General features: G+C 41.6%; 1 protein-coding gene across 1 annotated transcript in view; it reads right to left on the reverse strand.

Moving 5' to 3' along the window:
* Nucleotides 1-21,834, reverse strand: part of dab1b (DAB adaptor protein 1b) — an 83,165-nt gene that overhangs the window by 2,028 nt on the left and 59,303 nt on the right. Inside the window, 12 exon segments of the mRNA XM_036596898.1 lie at nt 6,317-6,406; nt 8,319-8,330; nt 8,333-8,478; nt 9,435-9,471; nt 9,473-10,008; nt 10,622-10,721; nt 11,175-11,231; nt 13,326-13,385; nt 13,642-13,707; nt 14,639-14,677; nt 15,946-16,065; nt 17,676-17,807. Coding sequence (XP_036452791.1) covers nt 6,332-6,406; nt 8,319-8,330; nt 8,333-8,478; nt 9,435-9,471; nt 9,473-10,008; nt 10,622-10,721; nt 11,175-11,231; nt 13,326-13,385; nt 13,642-13,707; nt 14,639-14,677; nt 15,946-16,065; nt 17,676-17,807 — 1,380 coding nt within the window. The 3' untranslated portion in view covers nt 6,317-6,331.

Consider the following 21,834-nt stretch of genomic DNA (forward strand, 5'->3'; position numbering starts at 1 on the left):
ATATAAAATGTGCCATAGCTTTTGCACAGACCACATTTTGCCTTCTCTATGGAGGATGTGTTGACTTATTTTCACTCAAAACATACATTTAACCAGGAGTGCCCAAACTTTTGCATATGACTGTACATATGCCCACAGTTTAGCCCCGCCCATTCAGCCTACAGCAGTTTAGCTCCACCCATTCAACCTACAGCAGTTTAGCTCCACCCATTCAGCCTACAGCAGTTTAGCTCCACCCATTCAGTCTACAGCAGTTTAGCTCCACTCATTCAGCCTACAGAAGTTTAGCTCCACCCATTCAGCCTACAGCAGTTTAGCTCCACCCATTCAGTCTACAGCAGTTTAGCTCCACTCATTCAGCCTACAGCAGTTTAGCTCCACCCATTCAGCCTACAGCAGTTTAGCTCCACCCATTCAGTCTACAGCAGTTTAGCTCCACCATTCAGTCTACAGCAGTTTAGCTCTGCCCTTTCTAGTTGAAGTGAGACAGTCCGTAGCAGAGTTACTGAAGTGGACGAGGTGGGAAAATTATTAAATGTCGTGCTGTTCCTGGCTGTCAGGAGGCAAACAGATCATTGTAGGCTCCACACACTTGAAAGGAGTGGCTGAAGTTTTTCTTCTGACACTCAGGATATTAGTCTTAACAGCTTATTCCACATTTCAGCCTGAACTGCTTTAAAATGAAGCACCCTACATGATAGCCAATCAGAAACTAGGTCATTTACATATGTCGGTCTCAAAGGCACAATGATTAATACAGCCTATTTAATTCTAATGGAAAGAAGATTAAATAAATGATCATGTACTAATAAAGTATGATTGTTTTTGTACATAAAACTACACAAATGTCATAAGTGCAAAAAAAGACAAAATACAAGAAAAATGTAGAAGATTTCAGCAAGAGGCTTGAAAAGAAGAGGACAAAGATCCTCTGCAAAGATGGACAAGGGTCACTGCATGTAAGGACTCACCAAGAGAAAAGTCTTTTTAGCTGTGGGCAACTGAAACTCCACCACAACACAGGCTGTTTGAATGGTGTTATATTTTTACGCTGTAGTCAAATCTGAACCAATGTCACCACATCTGTCTCACCCCATTGAGCATCATGTCTGCTTTATGTGAAAGTCCTTAAAAAGGAGGCAGCTTTATTCAGACTCTGAGAACGGCAGAGAACTCACCGCAAAATATGACTTGGTCAATAAACAGTGCTTAAAACATAAAATCTAAGTCAAATGAAATCTTGAAGAACTGTGCAAAAACCCTGAAGTGAAGCAGCAGTGAAAACAGAAATGCCTTGCAGAATTTAAAAAGCTGGCAACAAACCGCATATTTATAAAGCAGTGCTTCAAAGCTGAGGGGGATAAAATGGCCTGTGCTGAAGTGAAGCTGTTTTGCCCTCACACAGCAAAATGAGGACTTGGGGAAAAGAACCCAGTGGGTTCAGAGAGCGGCGGGACGGTGGGGGGGGATCCACCCAGGGACATGCTGGGTTTAAAGTGATAGTTGGGTGAAAAAACAAGCAGACAAAAGAATGTCACACAATTAGAAACAATGGAAGCAGCCTGAATCGCGTCTGTATTTTTGTCCGTTTTTAGAGATAACTGCAGGGGCGGCTGGTATTGATGAGTTAGCGGGCTGAGCCCTCCCTCTCTTTCAAAGAAAAAAGCCTTCAAAATGAGGTTTCATTTTTGGAATCCATATTTAATTCGCTATTAATAAATGGTTAGAAGGTGAGTCCTTTAGACGTCTGTGGACTCAACAACAGTATCACCACCAAAAGTTTGTAAGAAATATAAGAATTTGCTAAGACTGGGCTGATTTAAATCTACCCTAAGTGACTGAGTCACTCAGCCAATCTGTGATTCCACATCAAATGCATTGAGATGTATAGAACACACTGTAGATCATTATCGGCTAAAGTTTTTAAGCCCACAATGTCCAGCTGCTGTCAGTACTTGCTGGGACGGGGAGGCCCAGCTCTGAAATATGATTGGCTGAGATGCTCAAAGCTGCTGTAAAATAACGTTGTTTACACTGGGAGTCAGATCCAGTCATTACATGGCAGTGTTTACTGTAGAATTTTTTGAATTTGCTTCATAAGAAGCCGTATTTATCTGATTTCCACCACTGTAAAAAGACCAAAATTTTGTCTGGGGAAAAAAAACAAATACAAAATGATCACAACGAAGTGTCAAAATCTAACAATCAATGCTAATGAAAATGAGAAACAGTGATTAAGGCCCAACCCATTTCACCCCTCACCCCTACCACTCAGCCCTACCCCTCTGTTTGGCGCGTTAACGACTAGGGGTAGGGTGTCCCGATTCTTGTTCAGGTACAGGGGTAGGGCGAAGTGTTAGGGCTACATGGCCCTCCAAACGGAGCTGTTTCAGAGGAAAACTGGCGAGATGGCTGCGCAAGCAACCAAAGAAATCCACAAATGTGAGAATTTTCTCTGTTAAAAAATACAGTAACCATCATATTATCTTAGGTTAATGTTGTTTCAGTGTATTATGGTCATTTTCTTCCTAACAAGCATAAACAAATCACTAATAGTATACTAATCTCGGTCTCGGTAGCTAGCTAGCTAACTTTTCCTTTTCACCTTAAATGGTGGTTAAGGTGGAACGGGAAAACTCGAACAAGAAGCTGGTGAATAGCTGACTTCAGCTTCATATCACTGAAGAATTAGGGGTGGGCAATAATAAATAATTGTCCCCCTCTTTAAGGGAAATGATGCCCTAAATGTGACTAAAGCCCAGCAGTGAGGAGCTGAACTTTACCCTCCTCTGCTGTCACTGCAGACTGGCAGGGTCAGCTACAGAGCAGCGCTGGTAGCTGTTAATGAAGTAATGATCTTTTTTATTTGAGGGTCTCATTTCATAGGGAAGGATTTCAACCACCACGCCTTGAACTCAGTTCCAAGGGGCAAGGTGACACTCGAAAACAAGGGGTGGGGGTAAAAATAAAAAATGGGATTGGGCCTAAAAATACCGTTTGTTTCTTTCATTCTCCTGCCAGTCAGTACAGACGCGTTCAAACAGTTTGAGCAGCAGCAGATCAACAGTGAAAATATCGTCCATGTGAAACATTTCTAATAGTTATGTTCAGCTGGATGTTCCGATAGTACGGTCTGAATACGGCAAGGCAGCTTTTAGGTACAGCGCTCCATCTGCATGGAATGATCTGCAAAAACATTTGAAATTGGAGCCGTTTATGTCCTTAATTGAATTAAAGATGATTGTAAAAGAACTAAATCATTCTGTTTGTTCTTGTTTTTAATTTGGTTTTAGCCTTGATTTGATTCTGTTTGTTGTGGTTGTGTTGTTTCTTTGTTGATTGTTTTGTGTGCTGCCTTCTTGGCCAGGGCTCAATTGTAAAAGAGACTTTGGTAACACTTTACTGTAGGGTGCTCTTCATAAGGCCACATGACACTTACATAAGCTTGTCATGACAACTGACATAACCCTACATAACTGTTTATAAATGCTTGTTCCAATAAGCGTCATTATTTATAAAGGTTACATTTGCCAATTTTGATCAAAGTCAGCTAAAGTAGCCTTTATGACAGATGACGCCTGTTGTAATAAGCATTTACAAACAGTTATGTAGGGTTATGTCAGTTGTAATGACAAGCTTAGGTAGGTGTCATGTAGCCTTATGAACAGCACCCTACAGTAAAGTGTTACCGAGATTTTTAATCTCAATGTGACTACCCAGGTTAAATGAAGGTAAAATAAAAATATAAAAAAGTAGGTTTAGAACATTTATTCAAAGGCATATATAAAACCAGTAATAATCATTTTTGGCCAGTATTTTTTTTTTCTTCAGAGCATCACACAATGGTCAACACTGGCATTTAAACATTTGAGTTCAACTAGTCACAGACAGCTCTGTTCAATTGCTGTAGCTGGAAGGGTCCCTCAAATGTGACAATACAATGCGTGAGCTACTATGAGGTGTTACTATGAGTAGCCGTCACTGCGTAACAGTATGTCACACAGCGTTAGAAACCACATAAGCAAGTCTATTTGAGCTTACTTAACAAGGTCTAAGGCAAATGTATTATCATTTATACTTGCTGTTTGCACAATGCAAACTGATAACTGGCTTATAAGCTCCCATTACCTGTTACTTTAGCCTCTTAGCTCCAGCGCAAAACTAAAGACGCAAATTTCACCAAACATGTCTTAGCTGATCAACAATATGTAGTGTAAGAACAGAAATCTCATTTTTTCATCAAACTATTGCTTTAACATGAACAAACCCACTCATAGCAGCTCAGCCTAACACAACCTGACTGGAGAGAATATGTTGCCAGGTTACACATCTCATCCAGCTCAGAGATACTTCTATTGTTCCAGCGTTTTTATTCAGCTCTCATGATCTGCGTCTCTGAGCCGTGTTTACAGCAGGAGAGCTCAGCTGTACAGGGTGGAGAGAAGCGCCCATGCAGTGCATCGAATTCACAGAGTACAAACCACTTTATACAGCAGGGCATCAGTCTGACGTTCCTACTGAAGGATTGTGGTGTTTTCCCAGTAGCCAGAATGGAGGATAACTCTGAACATTTTAGAGTGCTTTATATAGCACTGCTCTGCTATTCAGTGTTGATTAGCCCTTGTAGGTCCTCAATGACATGGTCACTGTAAACGCCTTGTGATTTTGTTGAATTACTTCTCACTTGTAGCTCTGGGGAACAAGCAGAGGAGTTTTGTGGACAGTCCAGATTTTCAACTTTCAATGTACACCACATTTCTTTTGTGAAGAGAAGTGAAGATATTTAATTATTATGTGAATTTGATGAAGTTATTGCTGTGTATGAAGCCTTATTTTGAAAACAAACGTCATTTTCTGACAACAAAACCAATAAAATAAGTGCAGATTCACAGTGAGTATGTTTACATGCACTCAATAATCTGATCATTATTGGATTTCTGTAGTTATCTGATCATTTGAAATGGCCACGTAAACAGTACACTCTGATTTCTTAGATCGGAGTAAGGTCTACAAATCCGATTAAGAAATCCGATAAAGAGAGCTGGATTTTAGCTCAGTAATCAGATTTCTCAGTACATGTAAACTCTTACTCTGATTTCTTTCGGATTTCTCTGTCTGAGCATGTCTGAAACAGACGCCAGTACCAGAAATAAGTAAGCAACGTTGCCGTGAGATGCAGCAAAACACTTTTGGAGCGATGCTGAAACCGACTACATGCTTGACGAAATGAAGGATATAAATATTCTTCATCTTCTAGATGATGTAAGTTCATATTTTCAGGTAAAGTGATGCGTTGTTTTTTTTTTTTTTTATGAAGTTTGAGTTTTATATTATGTTTACGTCACGTCTACTTCTGAGAGTTTATTGGCTGGTTGCAAAGCAGTAATCTGATTACTGTCTGACTCATGTAGAGCTGGAGTTTCCCCATTATCTAATTACTCAAGTGCATGTAAACGCATTGATTGGATTACTGACAAAATCTGATTTTCTGCAGTTATCGGATTATTAAGTGCATGTAAATGCACTCATTGATGGAGAACGTAAGTTGAATGTAAATTTAATTCATTATGTAACTAAGTATGTAATTAATTATGTAATTACATTTATTCTGTCATATTTATATACAAGTTTTGCTGATTTTCTAAGTGAAAATAAGCTAACATCCTCTACAGGGAACAAACCTAGATTCTTCTGTCAATATTTTCTATCTATTTGCTGAGTTTAACATGTTAAAAAAATTAATTGCATTACTTTCAAAAAGGCCACGTTTTATTTCAGCAAATAAACAGTACTTGTGCCTTAAAATAATCATAATAATAATAAATTCTATTTATAATTTGCTTTCCTTAAACTCAAAGTGCCACAAAACAATGGTTAAAACAATAAACGAACAAAATCTAAAACAAAATATCAAATGTTAATCAAAGTTTATCATGAGAGTCAAACTGAAAACCAAAAAAAGCACAGAACTGTGTTCTCTTTACCAGAGCTGCCCAAATATTTGCATACGACTGTACAGTCTAGTAAAGTTATGATAAGAACTCCGGATTTCTGAGCATGAATAATTAGAGCTTGTGCTCAAAGTGATGTCTGATCTTGTAAACTCTGCACCAGAATCACTGACTGTGTTATAGAAGCTCTTCCTGTGAGGCTGTGAGTTGAGTTTGGTTTTACCCTTCTATATCTTGTCAAGCTGATGCAGCTCTGCCTTTCAGAACCAGAAACCAGAAACAAAACCACACACATCACTAACAGTTAGCTAGAACAACACTGGAGCAGATGTGGTGTGAAGTGGAGAGACAGAGAGGAGACGTACCAGAGCTGGGGTTCTCTAATCGTCTGGCTGAGAGGGAGCCGGGGTGTGTGCTGATGTCTCACAGCTGCTGGGGGTTTGGGAGCTGGAGCCCTGCAAGCAGGAGAGGAAAGGAGAGCACTGATTAGAGCCAGCACTAAAACCAAAACATACAATTATCAATTCTTGACAAGTTTGCCAATAAAAAATATGCTGTAATTAATCCCTTAAACCCAGACTCACTAAATCAATGTTATCAGCCATAACAAGAAAAACAGCAGATGTTTAAAATATCACAAGTGTCCAGTGTAGGGTTCTCCTTTAGCAGCTGTAGCCAGTCAGCAGCCTGTCCATGTTGTCCACCCTCACACACACACAAACACACACACACACTAACAGCAGGCCATGTAGGAGGAGAACAGAGTGAAGGACACAGCACCTCCACACTGTTTACTCCTCGCGGGTTCACCCAACACCACATGTGTAATATAAATGTGTGGGGGGTGAACAGAGTGAAGACACTGAAAATGGGTCATTTTATATGTTCTTCACAGAAAATGAGCAAAGGACAAGAATCTGAGGTTGAAATAATAATAAATCACATTGTTTTTTATTTTGGTAAACATTGAAAATGGTCCCACAGACCTGAACACCACACAAGGGTTAAAATGCAACAAAAACTGTGAACTGTGTTGGGTTGAGGTAAATAAAGTAAATAAAAGAAAGCAGTAAATGCATTTACTGAGGCATCTTGAGGGACCATATGACCCTCTGACTTCTATCTTTTTGCTCTAACATGTTTTGAGGACAGCGCTGGGTAATGTTTGTTTATTTGATAGCTGTGTAGTTAATTCTAATGTTTTTAGCATGTATGCTGGCAGAAGAGTGTTTTTTGTGTAACTGCACACTATGACACAAATGATACTTACAGAATTCTTTAGTAAAGAAAAATGGTTCTACATAGAACCATGAACACTTTGCATGATTAAAGGGTTCTTTGAATCATGAAAGGTTCTTCAGATGATGGAGAATGTCATTTACATGGTTCTATATAGCTTTTTGAAAAGAATTCTGCTATTGTTACGATGTCAAGCTTGTACCAAAAGAAGAACCCTTTTCAAAAAGGTGCTATATAGAACCATCTACAGCACATTCTCCATGAATCTGAAGAGTCCTTTCATGATGCAAAGAAACCTTTAATCTTGCAAAGAGTTTTTTGAGTGTGCATGGTTTTATATAGAACCAATTTCTTTACTGAAGAACCCTTGAAGAACCATCATTTTGAAGTTTGTACAACCAGTGTTAGCTACTAAATAAACATGACTATCAAGTAAGGTGGCTATTCAGCCAATCAGTTAATCAAGCTAATACAGTGCATAATTTCCTATGTAAAGATTTCACCATTACTTCACATTACTGAGCTGCACCTCCGCTATCTTACCGTCATGTTCCACCCTAGAGAAACAACCATACATACAAACAGAAATCACAATGTCCATTACAACAAATAAAAAAGCACTTTTAATAACAGAAAGTTCCACTGACAAGAGGGTTTTCAGTTTAGGCATTCAGCCAGCCTTGTTTCCAAACTCCCAAAGAAGCTCAGCACTGACAAGCCCCCCTTTTTTCTACCATCAACAGAGAATTCAGACTGCAGCAAGTACAGTGCTGTTCACTGAATAAACCAAAAGCTTGGTCCAGCAGTGGCTCTTTGGAAAGGAGTTTTCTACATGCTGAGAGGCCAGAGATTAGTTTGTAATTTGAGCAAAATTGTGCTTCAAATCAGCACAATCACACAGGGTACAGAAAACAAAGCTGTAATCACCATCAAAAGACCACTTGAGTGACCACTTACTGAACAACAGAAAGAGTAGCCTCATGTTTAATTCTGGTTCTAAACTATGTACTGAGCACAGAGAATGAGAACTGATGATTCACCATGCAAACAGCAGAAATACAGCTAAGAAGTTAAAGAGGATGCACAACAAATTAAAATAAAAATGTGTAAAAAAAAAACGGCAATTACCGGTTCCTCTGTCAAATCATGGCTGCTGCTCTCTGCTGCTCCCAAGGGAGGTGCCTCTTCAAGATGGCCATCGCTGGCCTCTGCTTTCCACAGGAGAAGGCTCTTTTGGGGAGGTCAGAGGGCAGGGTCGGGATACCCTGCTGGGGAGCAGGTGTAGCAGCTGTAGGAGCAAATGATTTCCATCACTATAATTTATCGATGATGGCCGCAGCATCCAATTATAGTCCTTAATACAGGATTAATAGCTTTGACTTCTAATGAGTTAGAAAATTTAAGGTCCTGGGAAACTACGGAGCTACCGAGCTATCAGCTACAGAGCCATAATTCACTGAACTATTAAAAGAAACATAAATTATAGTCATGATCCTGACAGTAAAGCTGAGACAGTATTTCCTTTACATAACACAGTTAACACCAAAAACTACATATGCTTTTTGCAGATTTCGGCATGGTACCCTTCTTGGAACACTTGGCAGCTCTAGAAGCTACACTGATGGGTTGTGATGAAAGAGACAAAATGCAAACTCTAACAGTTTCTCTCCTCTTTTGAAATTAGAAAGACACAATTTCCACAACATGACAGGTTATTTTTTGTTTTTCATTTTTCTCCCAAATTTAGTCATATTCAATTCCACCCACCAGTTAGGACTCCCCCAATCACACAACACACCACCAGTGATAGGAGGGTGAAGGCTGGCACAGGCTTCCTCCGGGCCATGTGAAGCGCAACCACATCTTTTCAAACTGCCGTTAATGCTACGTCTTTGGACAGATGAATGCACTTGGAGGAGAACGCTAAGCGCCAGTTCTGTTATGTCAGCTAACAGACGCCTGCACTGCCTAGCATCGCGCAGCGTGATGGGGGAAAGGGAGGTTCATCCAACCCACCTAGAGAGAGCGAGGCCAAACATGCTTTCTTGGACTCCCGGCATCACCGGGGATAGGCCTCGCAATCTCCTAATGATAGGGTGAACGTTTAGGTGGTTGCACCACTTGGAAGCACTATAATCAGTTATTGACCAAGTGTGTCTAAGTTCAGTTCACTGAATCAGCCAATAAGAAGCAGTTTTGCCCGACCCTGGTTACGATCTTGTCTATTTTGTGTGTCTCACTCACGAGAGTCTGTCGTGGATGGTGACGTAGATGATCCCGGGAGTCAAGCTCAGCTGCGAGAGGTCAAGCTCGCCACAGCAGACCTCTACTTCCTGTGTCCCACAAGGTTGTGTGGCACCTTCTGACTGTGCTTGCGGACCGCTGGTGGCTGCAGGCTGTGCCTCTGAGTCCTGCACCTCCTCCTGGACATTCTCACTTAGTGTGTCCCTGGAGGCACCCCGCTGCAGTAGGGGGTCAGCTGTGTGCTGAGGGCTGGTGATGGCTGAAGACGGCGCAGACGGCTCACACGAGTGAGGCCGCATGGTTGCTATGGGAACCAGGCCCTGGAGCACAGCAGCAGCAGGCAGGGGGTGCCCCCCCATGCCAACCGTCTGAGCTGGAACGAAAGCCCATTGCTGCTGGCCTGTGGCTGGGGAGTGGAAAAGGTTGGCCTGGCCCCATATCACCGGCTGGCCACCGGGAAGTACCTGGGCCACCTGTAGTGGAGCCTGGACCCCAAACGCCAGTGGAGTGCCTGGAGCCGCAAATGATTGCTGAGCCCACTGAGCCGCCTGCACAGCACCCATCGTCATGTAGCCTGTGAGAGGGAGAGAACAGACAGCATAGAGACAAGCGAGACAGAGACAAGACAGGCAGGACAGACAGGGAAACAGACAGGGATAGAGAGGTGGCACATGGGACAATGAAGGGAAGACAGGACAGAGAGGGGACAGATGATACAGGAAAAAGACAAATGGGACAAAACAGGGATAGATAGGACAGATATGATAGGTGGGACAGAGAGTAGACAGGCAGGACGAAAGTCAAAACAGACAAGACACATAAGGAACAAAGATAAGACAGACGGACAGGCAGGACAAACAGGGGACAGATGGGACAGAGATAAAACAGATGGAAAAGAGAGGGACAGAGTGGAAAAACAAGACAGTGCAAAGATTGATGAGACAGAGACAAGACAGACAGGACAGAGGGGGAAGAAACAGGACAGAGGGGGACAAATAGGACAGAAAGGAGACAGGAAAGAGGAAAGATGAGAAAGAAAGGAGCTCAGACTCTGAAAAAAGTGCAAGAGCTCAGGCAATTAGCCCAAAAAGGAGGCCAGATTGGACCTTTGGAGGCAAAACAACAAAAAAACTATAAAACTAGTGATTATCTGTCATACAAAATCATAGTGTAGTTACTTGTGTTACCTGAAGGCACAGCAGGGGGGCTGAAGTGAGTGAAGAGTTCGGGTGGGTGCTGCCGCCTCCGTCGCCCAGGATCCAGGGTATTAGCAGGAGATGCAGGCATCTGGAAAGTAAACCAGTAAAGATCTCTTTCATTTTGGCGAGCCAGCCAGGAGTTGTGAAGTGCACATAATGTTTTCCTTTTAAGAAAGTTTATGATGAAAGTTGCCAAGAGTTGCTTGATGCTAATGCCTGTTGATTTTTACAGATAAATGCATGCCATACAGTGCCAGAAACCACACAAGCAAATCTATTTGAGATTACTTCATTTGATGCAGCTTGAGGCAAGTGTGTAATAATTTAGGCATGAAGTTTGCATGACACAAATTACAGGAGTATCAGCTTCCATTCCTGTTAGCTATTTAGAGAAAAACTAAAGAGATAACATTCAGACTTGGCTACTTAACCACTTCGGTAAAGGTAGGGGAATGTAACTATTCAACATCAATGTTTCTACCCAATTTGCTTCTTTAAGTGCAAGATAGAACCAGCAAGGATTGATTTGAGATTCACTTACTGATAGGATGTCTGGAGGAGTAGCCATGTCTCCAAACAGGTCAAACTGATTGATGTTCTGTAAGAAGTCCAAGATGTTGACAAATGAGAGAAAAGCATAAAAGATAAAGGAGGGAAGAATCAGATTTAGGGCATGGTCAGGCATTTTCTCTCATACGGGGCTGAGATCAAGTCCACCAATGAATATAATTAACTTTGATTACTGTTGATGCCTTAGACAGGATTTGTGATAACTGGTTGAGCACTTCATTGATGGAGTGATCCGATGTAGTGTTCAGTCAACAAATGGCATGGTCATTTCTCTATCTACGACAGCGACAAGTCTGTTATGACTCAGGAGACAGCACGACAATAGTACTGAGCTACAATGGTTGAACACTAGGGTGAAAAGTACACTAGTGCAGGAGCTCTCAATTAGGTCCTTAGTGACCTCCAGCCAATCCATATTTTACTTGTATTCCAGCCCCAAAAGCTACTGATACTGGTAATCAAGGGCTGCAGGACAGGCCTGAACAGGACTATGTGAACTGGCTGGTGGTCCCAGAGGATTGGACTGGGGTCTTCTGTACTAGTGACATGGAGTTACTGCATGACATCTATAAGTGAAGGGAAGTGGGTGTCTCACACGCTAACACCAAACACCACAGGACAACAGCACACAAAAAAGTGCAAACATATAGAACATGGGTTTACACACATGGATACTCACAAGCAAAAAAAGTAAGAAAAGTAAGGGCAACGTAAGAAGAAAAAATAGAAAGAAAAACAATGATCACTGTGTAAGGAAAACTGTCTTAGCCCTCTCATGATCACACCAGAGAGTGTAAGTTAGGCCTGCACAGATCCAGTCCCGGAGGGCCACAGTCCGGCCGTTCAAATCCCTGCTTGAATACACCTGAGTCACCCTTAAAAGGTCATGAGTCAGGTATGCTGGAGCAGGGAACACATAAGCTCTTAAATGAGGGGAACCTTCAGGACTGGAGTCCACAGCCCTGGGTTAGGCAGTAGTGACGCTGGATCAGAGTATTGTGTGAAGGAAAGTAGGGGAGGGTGTGAGTGTGACGTGCGTCTGGGAGCTCCAGGCACTCAAAAAGCTCCAACTGAATGAACAGACAAGCAATAACACTTTGTGGAATGGAGGGAGAGCAACAGAATATCATGGAGTCATTCAAGTGAGACAGCAAGGCTCTTTTTTGGCTCAGTAAGCTGAACTCTGAAGATTTGATGACTTTGCAGTACATGCTTTTCTTAGTCTGTAATGCTAATTCAGTGTAAAAGTGAGCAGTTTGGAAATTTAGAATGTCTTACTGCTGCATCTGACAGAAGTCTGTATTTGAGAATCTTTTGTTACAGTGTTTTTGCAGGCAAACAACACAGTGTTGTTGACAATTCAAGAGGACTTATCTAAGGCAGATGTTCGCTCATCAGAAATGTTGGAGCATTGTAACCCATAAGCCTCACCTAATGGCATGCAGTGCAACCACACAGAAGAATCCCAAGAACAAACCTCTCGTGAAAGCTCTCAAAAGATGAAACGAATCAAATGAAATAAATGGTCAGTCAAATGTCAGCCCATCCATCCAGTCCTCAGTTTAGAGCAGGGGTGTCCGATCTTATCCGCAAAGGGCTGGTGTGGTTGCAGGTTTTCACTCCAACAAAGCATGAGGTCACCTGATGAAACGTTTAAAGACTGAGACCAGCTGATTAAACAAGTAGAGTCAGGAGTGCTCCAGCTTGTTTGGAGTGAAAACCTGTAGCCACACCGGCCCTTTGCGGACAAGATTGGACACCGCTGGTTTAGAGTTTTCCCTTCTCCAACACTCCTGAGGAACTTCTGATGGTTTCATAGTTAAACTGGTGAGGTAAATCAGGTGTGTTGATCAGAGAACACCTAAACTATAGACTGGAGATCTCCAACTGACGTCTGAAGCAATACTCAATAACCCTCTTTATGCAGCCCAGAGAACTGGACAGGCATTTAGTAAATGGTTCAGTGATGACAGACTCCCAAAATGAGAGATGGTCCTCCACATGGTCTCCAACTGGCTGGCTTTTTGGGGCCTGGCTAAAGACTCACAGAGAGGTTTGTTGGAGGGGGGATTGGGGGTAGGCGGGTTGGTTTGGTGAGTGATCAGCACACAGAAGCACCTACAGTCATAAAATGGCGTTTTGGAACATCATAGATCCCTTCTTTCTGCTGACTCGTTGGGACCTAAAAGTCGTAACAGGTCATTAACACAAAGCTTCAACTTCACTAAAATATTTATAAAATGTATCATGGTTGCTCAGTTATATAGTTTGCCAGCACTGATTTCCAAAATGTATTATTCTTGTTAAATATTACAGAAACAATATTTACAGCTGCCAGAAAAATTAAATCTTTATCAAAATCAGTTACAGGCCTCCACTAAACCACTATAGCTTCAAACAGGGGTTGGGCAGGGAAGGGGCAGGGCTTGGCAGAGTACCTGGTAAACGCTTTCCTCTGATAGGGGGCCACGGAGAGGCTCGTGTCCAGCTTCAAACACAATGTACTATGGCAGCGACGCGGCAGGAGGAGGTGGAAAAGAGAGAGAGAGACAGTGGGCGGGGCCACACAGGCAGCTGGTCAGACAGGGTTCAACACTGGGCACATGCTAACATGCTAACATGCTGACAGGCTAGCAAATGATTAACCTTAGTTCTGCCACAATTAAAAGCTCTGTCCCCAAAAGCACGAAACAGGGAGCCTGCACTTCAATGAAGGATATAAAGGCAACTAGGAAAACGTTAGCAGTGTCTCAGACATTTACAATACTTACATTAAGCCTGTTGATAAAAAAAAAGTCCCTCAAAAAATGAACATTAGCTAGTAAAGCAATGGAAAACGGGCAGTTACAGAGCAGCGATGTAAACTGTCTATTAACTTTGTCCAGCTACTTCTACAGGGGTCCCTCTATAGGGGTTGGCTAATGCAACGCTGTGCATGTTTAAAGAGGTTAAGGTTGTCTGTATTCAGTTTGAGCAAAAGAGCACTGGGGTTCGAAGGGGAAAGAGTGCATCGGCTGGTGCTGTATATGACTTTCAGTAAAACGTGTACACAGAAAAAACAAAACATGGCTGCACATCGATACACCGTCAATGAAAGAAGTTGAATGGTTAAAGAAAATTCAACTACTGTGGCCGTCTACTGCAAACAGATTAAGTATACTGGAATGGTGGAGTTAAATGAATTATTAATCAAAGCAGAACATGGAAAACTGTTTAAAAACGAGGGAATCCAAGTCCAGTCCTGGAAGACGACAGCACGAAATGGTTTCCCCAGCTTTTACCTCGCTGTAGCACAGCTGAGTTCAATAAAATATATGAAAGCAGGGACGATGTTAAGCTGATAGTGCTGCGGTCTCAGAACTGCAGTTGGGTACCTCTGGTTCATAACGTACAGTTAACGTTTGGTTGTGTAGCAAAGGTCTGAACTCTGCTTACCTGATATACAGGGTCATCAGTGTCGTCTTCGAGAATTGTCTGTGACGGATATGGAGATAGCGAGGTGGTTTTTTGAGAATAAGCATAAAAGTAGAGGTAAGTGAACCGAGAGAGATGAAAATGTCATGAACACAGACAAACTGGATATCACAGAAAAACACATTTCCTTGTTTTATCTCACCAAAATAGTTTGATGTACTCTGTAAACATTGTTGAAGTTTCAAATCATATTGTTCACACCCCAATGCAAACATAGCCTGTTTTGAAATGATGATGGGTGTGATGTCACAAGACAGGAAAATTGTCTCATAAAAATAAATGAACAACAGTTACAACTGTACACAAAACTGAACTGGCTGTTCAACACTCGGCATCCACACACATTTACGTCATATGTGGTATTTGAATTTTTAAGACCCCCCCCGACCCCCCCAAAAAATCTGGGATTTGGCTTTTCATTTGCATTGCATCTAATTTTTATTTATCCCGTGAAAGAAGCTCCACATAGGACTCTTAAGCCTACCCCACACCTGCTGCGCCAGGTGGACAACAAGCATCGTCCAAAAAATAGTTTTTAATGAAGATTTGCACAACACCACCGACATTCAGCACTGAAGCACATTGTCTCTGAGCACCACTCAGCATTTCAGTTACGGCATTTCATTAAATCCAGAACCCGACCACAAAACAGCATCGTAGACAAATGATAATCATCTGTTACCACAGCTAACGTTACTAGCCTAGGCACATTGTACCTTTCCACTTTAAAACAGCAAGTATGAGGAGTTAGCTGATACCAAATGTGAAAGTCTCGGTAACACTTTACTTAAAGGGTGTTCATATAACACATTCATAACGTCTTTCATAAACGCTTCATAACATGCTCATGAATGTTTAAATCAACATTCATAAAGCATACACATTTTATGTCATATTAATATGCAATACTATGTCATTTTACTGAGAGACATTTTTCAAAATGAAGGTTCTCATTTTTTATATTATTTTCAGTAAAGCGCCTCATTTCTGGGCAGACAAAATAAAAATGGCCTCCTAAATAGAACCATCTATAGCACATTCTCCATCAATCTGAAGAACGCTTTCATGTTTCATTCAACACTGTAACTATGCAAAAGGTTCTTTGTGTGTTCATGATTCTATATAGAACCATTTTCTTTACACAAGAACCCCTGAAAAAAACAGCTTTTTTAAGTGTGTACTTAGATTTTCCATCACTACTCGAAAATGACATTCATATGCAATATTAAGTTTACAAATTTGATTTCTCTACAGATGTATTTCTGTACCTGGTACACAGCCTGTTCACAGTGCTTCTCTTTCTGAGCTTTCTTCTCCACTTCCTCCCTCTGCTTTATGTCGTAGATGAGTGTAAAGAGGTCACGCAGCTCCAGGATCAGAGGCTCCGCCTGCCAGGACAGACAGGAAGCAGAGCGAGGATCAGAACTGGGAAATCCTTTCATATCTTTCTAAAAGTCAGCCAGACTTATGCAAGATCAGACATTGTTACTAGTGCAGTGTGACCATCAATGTATTATGTAGTTCAGAATATTAATAGGCTTCCCTTTTAGAATAGACTTTAACATCAGTGTAAAAAAACATGTAGCAAAACCCTAGAAATCACCTGGAATACCATAACAACCATGTAGCAAAACCCTAGAAACCACCTGGAATACCATAACAACCATGTAGCAAAACCCTAGCAACCACCTGGAATACCATAACAACCATGTAGCAAAACCCTAGAAACCACCTGGAATACCATAACAACCATGTAGCAAAACCCTAGAAACCACCTGGAATACCATAACAACCATGTAGCAAAACCTTAAGAACCACCTGGAATACCATAACAACCATGTAGCAAAACCCTAAAAACCACCTGGAATACCATAACAACCATGTAGCAAAACCCTAGAAACCACCTGGAATACCATAACAACCATGTAGCAAAACCCTAAGAACCACCTGGAATACCATAACAATCATGTAGCAAAACCCTAAGAACCACCTGGAATACTATAAAAAAAAACATGTAGCAAAACCCTAGCAACCACCTGGAATACCATAAAAATCATGTAGCAAAACCCAAGCAACCACCTGGAATACCATAACAACCATGTAGCAAAAACCCTAGAAACCACCTGGAATACCATAACAACCATGTAGCAAAACCCTAGGAACCACCTGGAATACTGTGAAAAACATGTAGCAAAACCCTAGCAACCACCTGGAATACCATAAAAACCATGTAGCAAAACCCTAGGAACCACCTGGAATACTGTAAAAAACATGTAGCAAAACCCTAGCAACCACCTGGAATACCATAACAACCATGTAGCAAAACCCTAGCAACCACATGGAAAACCATAACAACCATGTAGCAAAACCCTAAGAATCACCTGGAATACTGTAAAAAAAAAAAAAATTTAGCAAAACCCTAGCAACCACATGGAATACCATAACAACAATGTAGCAAAACCCTAGCAACCACCTGGAACACCATAACAACAATGCAGCAAAACCCAAGCAACCACCTGGAATACCATAACAACCATGCAGCAAAACTCTAAGAACCACCTGGAATACTGTAAAAAAACATTTAGCAAAACCCTAGCAACCACCTGGAATACTGTAAAAACGTAGCAAAACCCTAGCAACCACCTGGAATACCGTAAAAACATGTAGCAAAACCCTAGCAACCACCTGGAATACCATAACAACCATGTAGCAAACTCTCGCAACATGAATTTATGATTTTTTACTTCTTGTACGAAAAACAACAAAGAATGAAAAAAACATTACAGTCAAAGTTCTCAATTCAATTCAATTGTCCTCTGAGCGCATTCAGCTGTCCAATGACATCGCATTAGCGGCAGTTTGAAAAGATGTGGTGGTATCGTGATTAGGGGGGTCCTAATGGTCCAGTGAGTGGAATTGTATATGACTAAACTGAGGAGAAAATGGGTAAAAAATGGTACATGGTAAAGTGAAGAAGAGCATGGCTATGGATAATCACCGAATGGCCCGTCTTGATGGCCACAAACTTGTGGTTGCCCTCTTTCCCACAGACGTAGCCGAAGGCACGGTGGTCTCTGGTGTCTTTGGCGATGTAGGAGATTTCATGCACAGAATGGTGGTGCTGTAACACCTGTGGGTCAGAAACATCCATTAAAACAAACTCCACAGAAAGATTACCAGCATTACATTAGTGCAGATGAGTCTACTCTTCGACAGACTTCACTGATGTATGTTGTGCTGTAGAACATTGAGAATGGAGTTATAATACTTAACATCCACTATTCCACATATTTAACTAAATCTCAATGCAGAGAAATCCATACGGAATTACTGATCGTGTATTTTACAATTCATAATTGTGAAATACAATATCAATTCTTCTTATTATTTTTTTGCCGGATTGTTGTCCATCGTTTTGGTTGGACATATAGTTTCTTTTTTTTCCCCCATAAGAATGAACAAGGAATTGAATATGTGGCCAAAAGTTTGAACACCCTTCATGTGTTTCATTGATAGAAGCACACTAGCAACACTCTAAGAACTACCTGGGATACCACAGCAACCACCTAGTAAAACCCTAGAAACCACCTGGAATACCATAACAATCATGTAACAAAACCCTAGCAACCACATGGAATACTGTAACAAACATGTAGCAAAACCCTAGCAACCACATGGAATACCTTAACAACCATGTAGCAAAACCCTAGAAACCACCTGGAATACGGTAACGCCATGTAGCAAAACCCTAGGAACCACCTAGAATACCGTAACGCCATGTAGCAAAACCCTAGAAACCACCTGGAATACCGTAACGCCATGTAGCAAAACCCTAGCAACCACCTGGAATAGTGTAAAAGCCATGTAGCAAAACCCTAGCAACCACCTAGAATACCGTAAAAGCCATGTAGCAAAACCCTAGCAACCACCTGGAATGCTGCAACAACCATGTAGCAAAACCCTAGAAACCACTTGGAATACGGCAACAACCATGTAGCAAAACCCAAGTAACCACCTGGAATACGGTAACACCATGTAGCAAAACCCTAGGAACCACCTAGAATACCGTAACGCCATGTAGCAAAACCCTAGCAACCACCTGGAATACTGTAAAAGCCATGTAGCAAAACCCTAGCAACCACCTGGAATGCTGCTACAACCATGTAGCAAAACCCTAAGAACCACCTGGAATACTGTAACAACCATGTAGCAAAACCCTAGCAACCACCTGGAATATCAAACACATCCTGGCAACCACCAGAAATACCATATCAACTATCTAGAAGCACCCTATCAATACCAGGGAACTGCTTAAACTGCGCAGTCACTCTGCATTTTCATGGTGAAATGCACTTTAGTTACAGTATATTATCATTTAACTTCTTGTTTATCTTTACCCATAGTGCACGAGTTATTACTGAACAAAATAACAATCATCACCAAGACAACAAGAGTCCAAACGTACGGCCTCATACAATCGTTCAGCAGGCATGAAACTGTAAGCCATGTTCCGCTGTGGATAACTATGAAACAATCTGCAGCTGAATGAGAAAATGCTTCCCATATAATTGTGACAAAATAAGAAACAGAAATCTGTGTTCAGAGTCGACGGCTAAGCTCTGAGCTAATCCTCAGCATCCAAACTGTTCTGCGTTCTGCTCTGCCTATTGTTGGGAATGTAGAATAGCTTCTGTGATCATGAGAAACGCAGCAAGGCTACATTAGCGGTTTCAGGGCAGTTTCAGATAAACCTATGTGCAGAGGCTTCAGGGGCAGATTAGCCCCCCTCACAGACTGAGAAAGAACACTGCACTGTGTGAGTCACTTGAGCCTGTGGCTTAATTTAGTCCAAGAATAAGATTAAACCCTATCTGGGAAAGTAGTCTATTGGGTTTAGTGGCACAACAAGCATTAGATGGTGGAAAACTTGGGTTGTTATACATACAGCTCTGTATTTTTGGGCTTCTTTCAAGCAACAGGGTTATACTAACAGGCCAAATGAGGGAGGCCTGCAGGGCTGCAGGGTCTCAGGTCCCCCTGGACAATGAGCACTGCTGCTGTGTCCTTGTGCAGGGGGCTTAACCACAGCTGCCCCAGTGGTGAAAACCCCCATCACGTGATAAAAAGGATTCAAAGCGTTTCCAGCAGCACCTAGGGTTTAGCGTTAGGTATTGTTATGTTTATGTTTTTATGTTTATCTTGTTATGTTTCACTATAAATTGTGTTCATTGATATTTAGTTGAATGCAGACTTTTTATGGTGTCATGATTTTACGGTTACTCACAGCGTCTGATCTGATGCTTAATTTAATTAAACGACTTTAGCGAAACACAGATTTAATTGCTTTTGCATCTATTACCGCCTTTGAGCTACAGTTCAATAAATCAGGGGTTTCCGGCGTATTTAAGCCGTGACCCCCTACCCTGAAACACCATTGGAGCTCATAGGGCTGGTAGACTGTCTCTGCATCCCACGTCGGTTAACACACGCTACATTGCTAGTTATTGATTTCGTAGCACAGCATAGCTACCAAATGCATGGAAAACAGGCCGTTATTGGTCATAAATAAACCAAATAACCACTTTACAAACATCCAGCAGTTTCCTTGCTGCTCAGTCACTCTAAACGAAGTGACCTGCACACTTTTGTGCGCCTTTTAGCGTAGTAAGCTAATGATAACGTAATACTGATACACATCAAGTCAGCAAAGGCAGCTGCTTTGCTCAGAACTGCACACCGCTGGCTCTCAGTGTTAGCACAGCATGACACAGTGGGATATCATTGGGCTGGAAGGTTTTACCAGAAAAGACATTCTCAAAATAGCTGTTATTTTCCAGCAACTAGTCACGATTCCCTGAGAGCCACTGCCTTAATCAACATAGCGGCCTACAAATACCTCCAAAGAACATGACGTTCCTTGTTTTTTTGTTCATTTCATACACGGAAACACATTTTTTGACTAGGCTTTCATAAATGAAAATGAAAAGTCAAACCACCTAGTTGAATGAATGGATATTTAGTTAAAAGCATCTACAAGTATCCATTAAATGAATAATTACCAAATATGACTATTTTATTTTTTACTTTATGCTACTTATTTCATGCTATATTTAGAGGTACATGTGCTATTTGATTTCTTAAAATCCACCGTTTTCCAGTTAAACAAGTATGACTTTGAACAGTGTACTCTAAACGCTAAAAGGGAAAAAGAAAACATGCGGGCATTTGGGCTAATTAGCTGTTGATTAGTGGGGATGGGTGCAGGGCTGAGCTGCTCGTCTGTCAGGCTGCAGAGCAAAATCACTTCATCATCCTCAGAAAGAGCAGCAGGACTCCAACCTCCAGAGAGCTCTCCTCACACAGAGGGAAGCCCTTATCTCCGCGAGTGAGACTGGGAACCAGTCCAACCAGCTTCAGATCCACATTAATATTTTAAAGACCAAATGAGGCCCATCTGAACACTTGTTTTTAATGTAACTACAGGGCTTCTTAATTCGCGAGTCTTCGTGTGGAATTTGATTCAGCTCCACTGATATTTTTAACCAGGATTTTGGTCAGATAAATTCAAATAAACTAATCATTTTAAAAAACCCACTTGACTCTAACCCCTGAAACATCAAGATCAGCTATCAGTTATTAATCTTAAAGGTTATATATATATAACATTTTCAGCATTAATATAGCAGCAAACAACTATTTTCTATGTAAAGATTTAGTGGTGTAATGACGTCCGGAGCAGAGAATTCCTGGAATTACGTAACAGCGATGTAGCAAAATCCTAGCAACCACTTGGAATACTGCAATAACCATGTGGCAAAACCCAAGCAACCACCTGGAATACTGTTAACAACCATGTAGCAAAACCCTAGCTACCACCTGGAATACTGTTAACAACCATGTAGCAAAACCCTAGCAACCACATGGAATATCGTAACAACCATGTAGCAAAACCCTAGCAATCACCTGGAATGAAGTCACATTCCCTCTGTGTGAGCTGTAATCTGAGCTTCTCTTTGTTTTACTTCCACAGCCAGAACGGCCGCGCGTGCATGTCAGTCCCGCCCTGTGAACACGTTGGCCCTCCCCACGTTTTGCTTTGCCCTTCTCACAATTTAAGGCGGAACGGGAAAATTCAAACAAGAAGCTGGTGAAAAAGA

Source organism: Colossoma macropomum, unplaced genomic scaffold (genome assembly GCF_904425465.1).
Source record: "Colossoma macropomum unplaced genomic scaffold, Colossoma_macropomum, whole genome shotgun sequence".
Classification (NCBI taxonomy): domain Eukaryota; kingdom Metazoa; phylum Chordata; class Actinopteri; order Characiformes; family Serrasalmidae; genus Colossoma; species Colossoma macropomum.